At 45.6% G+C, this 9504-nt stretch overlaps 1 protein-coding gene across 1 annotated transcript in view; it reads left to right on the forward strand.

Moving 5' to 3' along the window:
* PTGIS (prostaglandin I2 (prostacyclin) synthase) overlaps positions 1-1225 on the forward strand; it is a 57828-nt gene extending 56603 nt beyond the window's left edge. Inside the window, exon 10 of the mRNA XM_006839327.1 lies at positions 1081-1225. Coding sequence (XP_006839390.1) covers positions 1081-1225 — 145 coding nt within the window. The remainder of the gene's footprint in view (positions 1-1080) is intronic.
* The last annotated feature ends 8279 nt before the right edge of the window (positions 1226-9504 follow it).

A 9504-nucleotide genomic window follows, 5' to 3' on the forward strand; every position in this document is an offset into this window, starting at 1 on the left:
TATCCCCTCTGCACATAGGGCAGATAGGGATGGGCAACTTAGACATTGGCTACCTAAAATGAGGGGGCAATAAAGGCACGAAGTGACTGGCTTGTAGGTTTCAAGGGGGAGTTTAGTTTAATAGTGTGTGGTGGAAGAAAGAGTCCCACTGAATAGTTTTCATCTTGTCTAGATGGGTCTGGTTAAAAGAGATGGGGATAAGATTCTTATGATTCAACAGTGAGTAATTGTTATCATGACTAATTGCAACTGTCCTAATTGTAAAGGTAGAAGTCTTGTAACAAAAGTGGGGGAGTAGTTAATCTTACAGTCCAGAAACTAAGGACCCGAGGACCGTCAAGGGAGAAGAGCACAAGTAGAATGAGAGACCTTATCCAGGGAAGCAGCGATACCAGAGATGAGGACATGGAGACATGAAGGCAGAGATGGGGACATGGAGAGAGGGTAAAGCTGAGGACTCTAGATTCATGGGAAGAGAGGGACTAAGAGCTGGCAGCCAGTAGGTAGACTTGCAGAATGCGTCCTTTGGTTGTGTAAATTATTATATATGTCTGAGTGTTTAAAAAAAAAAAAAAAAGCTAAAGTGAATAGAGAGAAATACTATTAACTGATGGTACATGGAGGGGATTATAATCATTGTAATGAAACAAGGTTTCATTTGTTGAATGTGAAACTGATGATCTGCCCTGTCAACTTTCAGTCAATCCATAATAAAAACCTTATTTAAAAAAAAAAAAAAAAGCAGATCACCAGGCCTTTTTTCCATGGTGCTGCTGGGTAGGTTTGAACCGCCAGCCTTTGGGTTAATCATTGATTGCAATTCAGGGTCCGCTGAGAGTCACACACTAGGTCATAATGGCCTGGAACTGACACAAGTTACTTCTGCTCAGAATTCAGCATTCAGAACTAGTGACAGGGAGTAGGAGAGGGCATGGATAGTTGTTCAGTGGTAAACACCTTCCCTTTCTCACTTTCCTCCTTTCCCCAGAGTGCAGGTTGGGGCCGAACTCTGGAAGACAGTGTACTTACCTGTCCTATTTCTATCCCTTCCCTTGATGCCTCTGTGCCATGTCTCTGCAGATTTGTGGGGCTGGTGTTGCTGCATTTTGACCTGGAGCTGACCAACCCAGAGATGAAGATCCCTGAATTTGACCTCAGCAGATACGGCTTTGGTCTGATGCAGCCGGAACATGATGTGCCCATCCGGTACCGAATTCGACCCTGAAGTCCAGAACAGGCTTGCCTACCCTCCCAATTTCCTGTGACTGAGTTTCGCCTGGGTGCAGAGCTGTGAACATCCTCCAGTACTGCTTTTTAGCTAGAAGGATGTGTGCAGGAAGAGAGGAACTGAGAGAAAATGAATTAAGAGAAAACATTGAAAGTCCTGGATTATCTGCTGCTCTTTTCTTTTCAGTGTCAAGCTCTTTCTGCTCCCAGCAAACCTTGCTCTTCTTTTCTTATGATGGCCACAGAGCAGAACAAAGAGTCCTCACTGCTCTGCCCCCATCTCCCCGAGGGGTGACCATCCAAGTACCTAACAAGTGGTGTGGTCTGGGCCTCGGCCAATCAGAATAGATGCTGGCCAGAAACCACCAGTCTGGACCTAACGTGATGTCCCTTGACATCAACTCAATCCCCAAATTATTATTAAATCAGCTAAAGCCAAAGGAGTGCCCTTAGCATACATGCCTCCTTGGATGCCTCCTTTCCTGGGCACTGCCCTCATGTCTCCATTCACACTGACACAGAGTGGCCTGGGAATTGAGAAAACACAAGATTTTCCAGGGGCTGGTATATCCTGGGTACAGAACATGGGAATTCTCAGAACAATTGGTTCAGATGTTGTTGTAAACTGCTATCGAGTTGGTTCTTGTCTCATGGTGACCGCATGAACAATGGGATAGAACTGTTGTGATGCAGAGTGTTCTGAGTGGCCGATTTTTCAGCAGTCCATTGCCAGGTCTTTATTCCTAATCTGTCTTAGTCTGAAGCCTGCTCACATCATAACAACTCACGGAGAGGTGGATAGGTGACTGGTGGCTACATTTGAGTTTCATGAGCTGGGAATTGAACCAGGGTCGTCCACGTGGAAGGTGAAAATTCCACCAATGAAACACCCAGGCTCATGTGGGCTCAACATGGGATGAGTTTTTCCAGCGCTTAATCTCAGATAGGGCAACTGAGGAGGACACAACCCTGGTAGACATTTGGGAGAAACTAACCAGGGGTGCTGAGACCCGTCTAGTAAAGGAAGGAGGAGTTGTTGGTTTTGCAATGTTTAGCTTAGCAGCGCCACAGGTGAGTACGATCCAACGCACACACATGCTTTGTTGTTAAGTGCCATTGAGTCAGTCCTGTTTAGCAGCCCAGAGCTTTTTCTACAGCATCATACCAGGACTTCAATCCATGCTTTATTTGACCTACATTAAAAGCATAATACGTGACATTTCATCTCTGGAAAAGTTGATTCAGAATGCTCAGATTCTCTTGAAAGCTTGGGAAATCTGGCTACACTGGGCTCACATCCGAATAGCCTCTGTTGGCCAGACCTTAGTAACAGCTGCCCACTTTTGACTGGACCCGTGCTCTCTGCTTCCCCAAGCTTTTGACTTGGTCTTTTTCCCCATTTGGAGTACTTCCCAGCCCTGGAAGGCATTTGATTTTGAGGTTTCCATTCTAGTTCTGAGAAGTGGTATCCATAAATGGGAACCAGTCTTCAGAACAATTGTCCATCCCATTCTGGGTGTGCCCAGTGATGAGAATTACCTTATCTTCATTCACCTTTAGGAAAAAGAGCAGATGAAAAAGAAAAATTATATGGAGACCTTCGTTGTGATGGTTAATATTATTTCTCATATTGTGCTGTTGAGTCGGTTCTGACTCCTAGTAACCCTGCATAGGGTTTCTGAGGAGCAGCTGGTAGGTTTGAACTGCCGACCTTGTGGTTCATAATCCAGTGTTGGTCCTACAGTGCCACACCAGGAGTCCATTCCTCATATTAGTTCCTATTTATTGCATGTCCTCTAGATGCATCTCTACTTCTTAAGCATCTCTGCAAAGAGGAGAGTGAACTCTTCTTTACAGATGAGGAGACCAGCTCAGAGAGGTGAAGTAACTTGCCCACGGTCACACAGCTGGTAGAACTCAGGTGAATAGACTTATACCCCTGAAGCAAATGCTAGAAGGGTAGATCTTTGTTCCTTGGGCTCCAGAGGGTGGCAGTTGGGTAGCTCAGTTTGGCACTGGAGAGCTGATGGACTCAGACACACACGCGCACACACACACACACACACACACCTAGTTCCCTCTGGCTTTAGCTGACAGGAAAGGACTGAGACCTCTGAAGGCCCCATGGGCCAGTCTCTTCTGGGAGCAGTACCAGGGCTTGGGGGCTTCCCTGGCCCTCAGCCTCCAGGCGCCCTCAGGATTCCCAGACAGACACGGTGATTGGCAGGAGGTGGGATATCCCCAGGGAAACCCATCTTCACGCCTGGGTGACCCCCGCTGCCGCTGCTGCCTGCTTTTTAACGCCTCAGGAAATCAGGACTGGCGGCTTCGTGTGGGAGGATAGAGCCAGTTTCTATGGCAACCCTCGGCTGCCTCATCCCTGGCTCAGAACGGAAGGAAGGAAGAGGCTGGGGAAATAGCTGCAGGAAGATCTCTGCCTGGCTGCAGTCCTGGCGAGGTGGGAAGAATCCTTCATGACCTTTCACCTTTCAAATCAGGGCTGGGCTCTCCCTGAATGCGATTCTCACCTGTGTTCAAAGAGGGCTTTGTTCCCTGTTGAGGAGTCTCCTGGGAATTACTCCAGAAAGAAGTGGTTCTCCCACCAGGTGGCTCCAGCTGGTACTAAAGACATTGAAGCACAGTTTGGAAGACAATGATTTAAACCTGTCCTTGTTTCAGTCTTTCATTTTCTTTTCTTTCTCTTTCCTCCCTTCCCTCCTGCCTGCCCGCCTCCCTCTCTGCCCCCTTTGTTCCCTCCCCTTTCCCTTTCTCCCTTCTCTCATATAAGCCATGGAGAAAAGAAGAGGCCTTGGTGGTGCAGTGTTTAAGTGCTGAGCTGCTAACCAAAAGATTTGAAGGCACTGTGGGAGAAAGATGTGGCCGTCTGCATCCGTACAGATTTACAGCCTTGGAAATCCTAAGGGGCTGTTCTGCTCTGTCCTATGGGATGGACATGATTTTTTTAATGGTGAGAAGAGGGAGAGATGAGTATTATAGGTTAATTGGGGAGGTATCTGGACATCATTGTATTTCATCATAACTTGCTTTAGAATCACAGAATTGCTGGACATCTGCTAGAAACACTCATAGGTTGACCTAATGAAATGTTTCCTTATCACCCTCATTATTAATATTTACTATATTTTGTACTCTGATATATCAAATAGTTTCCTTTAAACAGACTCACTTTTTAAAGTAAATTTGTTTACAAACGGAACTTTTCTTCTGATCGCTGCCAGTAATGGGCAGCATGTATCACTCGCTGCCAAAAATAGAAAGTGACTGTTAAAAAGAAATGTGCTGGGTGGGGTGGGGTGGGGGCTCCATGCAGGTGCCACCAAGCCTGCAAACCCAAGCGTATCTGTGCTGTTACAAAGTGAGACCAGCAGAGTGTGAGCACAGCACGGAAGCCACATCAGTACCACCCGGAGACTTTCCCCTGGACACAATCAGAGGGAGCAAAAGGGGCTGGATATGAGTCAGTCATTCACTCTGCCTGGTCTCTGAGTTACCCAGAGTCATCTTCTACCTTTAGGAGTCCCCTGTACGAAGGGAGAGCTGGAGGTGCTCAGCTCCGCCCACTCTCTTGACCCAAAAACCATGTCTTGCCCAAAGTCATTGATTTTGATGTCACGTTTTATAAACACAATGTTTCATGAGTAGCAGAGATTGTGACACCTTGCTCTTTTAATAAAGAGTTCTATTTTCATATAATGTTCTCGGTGGCAATATGCTGAAATTATTAAACCATCTTTATTTGTGTAACTGCCTCCGAACGTGACTCAGATGGAGAGATTTGCTTGTGTTCAGAATGGCAAGGTTAGTGTCAGAGAAGAGAGGGAAGCAAACAGCAGTGCTCTCCAGATGTATGTTACTATTCCCATTTCTACAGAGGAAGAGACTGAGGGTCAGAGAGGTTAGGTGACTGATCCAAGTTCACATGGCTGATCAGTAGTTGTTGTTAAGTGCTGTGGAGTCGTTTTCGACTCATAGCAACCCTCTGTAGGGTTTCCAAAGATTAACTAGTGAGTTTGAACTGCCGATCTTCCAAACTGGCCTTGTAGTCCAGTGCTTTATCCCACAACGCCATATTGGGACTCGGATCAGTGGTAGATGTGGGGTTTAAACGCAACCCTCTCTGCCTCCTGAAACTGTATGCTCCATTTCCCCACCAAAGATTCTCCTCAGGGCAGATGGAAGACTGGATCCCATAGCTGACCTTGCAGAAGGGGAGTCTCAGCTCAAAGCAAGACCTGCAAAAAAAGGTCTCTGAGACATTTGTTCTTCACCATGATGTGTGCATCTTTTTAATATATTTCTCAGAGGGTTTCATGGATCAAATTAACTAGGAAATATAAAATCAGAGAAATTGATTTTTCTCAAATCTTTGAGTACAAATAATGCTCCAGGATAAAGACCTTCACGTCAGTTGTCTCATGTGTGAGGGGGCCATGGAAGCACATTCATTGGCATTTGACTGGAAATGACAGACATCTCAAACGAACAGTGACGTAAACACAGATTTCTTTCTTTCTCATACAGATTTAGGATATAGTGTAGCATCTCCATGATCCCCAGGCACTTCCTGTGGTTCCTCCACCATCCAGAACCAGAAGTTTCCCCTTCAGAGTCCAACAGGTTTGCTTGAGTTCCAGCTATTTTGTCCACATTCCAGCCAGCAGAAGGAAAGAGTTCCCTCTGTTTCCATCCCATTGGGCAGAACTTAGTCACGTGACACTCGTTGCTACACGAGGCTGGGAAATGTAGTCTTTCTTCAAGAAGACCACTGCTGAAAGTACACATAGCCCAGCTTGAGAAGTGTTACATTAAACATTTTTATTTACCAGTCCTCTTGTAAGACACACAGCAGGGCCAGGAAAACAGCGTTTGACCTCTGAACCATTGACGTTATATCCTGGTCTCTGGCCCTAAGACTTCCATACCCTTGTACTGTTAACCAAAAGAAACCATGAACTTACCAGAAAGCTAGTATTTTTGTCACCCCACTCATGTTTTATTTTACCAGGTAATGATATTTAAGAATCCATCTGTCATTTGCTCCCACTATCAATCTAAGGCTATAATGATGCTGTTGTTAAGTGTTGTGGAGTCGGTTCTGGTGGTGTAATGGGTTACGTGCTGGGCTGCTAACCACAAGGTCAGCAATCACTACTCAGGAGAAAGATGAGGCTTTCTGCACCTGTAAAGATTTACGACCTCAGAAACCCTATACAGGGTTGCTATGAGTCAGAATCTACTCGATGGTAGTGGATTTGGGTTTTTTACATTTTTTTATTTTAATGGAAACAATCCAAATGTCCCTCAACTGATGAAGGGATAAACACAATGTGGTGTGTCCATACAATGGAATACTATTCAGCCATAAAAAGGAACGATGTATTGACACTTACTACAACATGGATGAAACTTGCAAACATTGTGCAAGACGCCACTCACAAAAGGCCACATATTATATGATTCCATTTATATAAAATATCCAGAATCACAACTTGATGGAGATAGAAAGTAAATGAATGTTTTCCAGAGCCTGGGCAAGAGGGCTTAGGGAATGGCTGAGGATGAGTAAGGGGTTTCTTTTGGGAGTGATGTTTGCATAACTCCATGACTGCAGACATGCCTGGGAGATATTGTGGGCTGGCTTCCAGACCACGCAACAAAGTGAATATTGCAATAAAGAGAGACACAGGAACTCTTTTGCTTTCCCAGTGATATAAAAGTTATGTTCACAGCTTCCACTGCAGTAGTCACTGAAGAATAGAAGCCTATGTCCATTGGCCTCAACAAGGGCCACAAGGTAACCAAGAAGGTGAGCAAGCCATGGTACAGTGGCCCCATGGGTACCTCACCAAGCACACCAAGTTTGTGTGGGACGTGATCCGGCTTTGTGCCCTCTGAAAGGCCGTGTTGCTGCTCAAGGTCTCCAAGGACAAGCAGGCACTCAAGTTCATCAATAAAAGTGTAGGTGGACCGACAGGAGCGGGGCACTGGGGGTGGACAGAGGACCCAGGCTGAGCTGACCATTCCTCTGTGCCCTGCAGGTGGGGACACACATCCGCACTAAGAAGAAGCAAGAGGAGTTGAGCAATGTTCTAGCCACCATGAGGAATATGGCTGCCAAGAAGGACTGAGCAGTTCTCTGTTCACTGTGCCTGCTCAAAAAAATTTAAAAAAAACAAAAACCTTTCCAGAAAACAAGCTATGTTCACAATATGTTGTTGTTAAGTGTCTTATCAGTTCTGACTTATAGTAGCCTTGCATAGTTTTCCAAGGAGTACTGATGGTTTTGAATCACCGACCTTGGGGTTAGTAGTCCAGTGCTTACCCCACAGTGTCATACCATGGTATATACTATAGTCTACTATAGAAGCCCTTGTGGTGCTGTTGGATAAGCACTGGACTGCTAACCTCAAAGTCAGTGTTTAGCAGCTGCTCCTCAGGAGAAAGATGAGACTTTCTGCTCCAGTAAAGATTTACAGCCTTGGAAACCCTATCCAGGATGCCTATGAGTCAGCATTGACCTGATGGCAATGGTGTCTATTTAAATGGTGTCTATTTAAATGACTTGATGTCTATTTGCTCAATGTTGCTGTTAAGTGCCATTGAGTCACTTCCAACCCATAACAACCCTGTATAGGGTTTCTGAGGAGTGGCTGGTGAGCTTGAACCGCCAAACTCACAGTTCAAACGGACTTGCAGTCTGACGCATTAACCCACAGTGCCATACCAGTACTCCAAAATGTGCAATGAAATTCAGTGGTTGTTGGTATGCAAGCACACCTCATTTCAGAGGGCGTCACTTTATTACACTTTGCAGATACTGTGGTTTTTCAGAAACTGAAGGTTTGTGTCATCCATGCATGGAGCAAATCTATGGGTGCCATTTTTGTTGATGGCATGTGTTGACTTTGTGTCTCTGTGTGGTCACATCTTGGTTACTGTCAACAAAAACTGAAAAGCCAGCAGTTCGAATCCTGTGAAGGTTTATAGCCTCAGAAACCCTATACAGGAACAACTCGATGGCCCAGCAGTACCACCTATATCTCAATAAAGCCATTGTGCGTATTCAAAAATTCAGTATTAAGCCTCTCTCATGCATTGTCTAAGCCACAGAGAGCGAGCAGTGAATAGAACAGATTTTTTTTTTTTAAACCCTGTCCTCGTGGAGCTGACATTCTAGTAGGGGAGAAGAGTAATCAGTAGGTAGACAGTAGAATAGAAAGTGTGTCCGATGGGGTTAAGTCTACAGAGAAGAATAAAGGCAGCACAGGAGATGGTTGTGCAGCGATGTAAAAGGATGGGCACGGAAGGCCTCCCAGAGAAGGTGACCTTCGAACCAAGGTCACATTTGAGAGCAAATCATGTGGCTATCTGTTGAAAGAATGTTCCAGAGAGATGGAAAAGGCCCTGGGGCATGTTTCAGGTCCAGGCAGGTGGCCTTTGTAGCCAGCAGCCATGAAGGGTTCTAACAGAGAAGGGGCATGACCTAACTGATATTCCAGCAGGATCTGTGTGTGTACATCTAGAATGGGCTGTGTGTGAATTGGGGTTGAGGTGGGGAACAGGGAGACCAGGAAGGAGGAGACTGCAGTAGTCCAGGGGAGGTCTCCACCCTCATAGATTTTATATTCAAGCAGTAGAGACAATCCAACAGTGAATCATGAGAAGTACCACGTCAGGCATTTAGAACTTTGAAGCAAAGGAAACAGGAACACGTGACATGAGAACAGGAGACTGGCTGAGATGGGGATGGTCGGGAAGGGTCCGTCTCTGGGGAGGTGGCATATAAACCTTGCAAAGAACTTGTTGTTAAGTGCTGTCAAGTCACTTCCAACCCATAGCGACCCTGTATAGGGTTTTCAAGGAGCAGCTGGTGAGCTTGAACCTCCGACCTTGTAATTCAAACTGACTTTACAGTCTAGTGCATTAACCCACAGTGCCAGAAGAAATGACACATATTAAGAAAGAGGTAAAGGGTTTGTTGAGCCATCAGGGAGGCTGGGTCAGGTAAGAAGGTGGTGGGCAGTGTCAGATACTCAATAAGCAAGGTAAGCATGGGCTTACTTGTGCTTACTTACCAATCTAGTGATGTGTAGTGAACAATATCACATTTTTTCACCATGTCAAAGATTCTGCTTCTAGCTCTGGCTGGCATCTGTCTCTTTCCCAACCCCACAGCATCTTCCTACAGAGTCAAAGCCTCTTGTGGTAAAACTCATGTGAGACTGTTCACTACAGATTAGTAAGTAAGCACAAGTA

Source organism: Chrysochloris asiatica, unplaced genomic scaffold (genome assembly GCF_000296735.1).
Source record: "Chrysochloris asiatica unplaced genomic scaffold, ChrAsi1.0 scaffold00023, whole genome shotgun sequence".
NCBI classification, from domain to species: Eukaryota; Metazoa; Chordata; class Mammalia; order Afrosoricida; family Chrysochloridae; genus Chrysochloris; species Chrysochloris asiatica.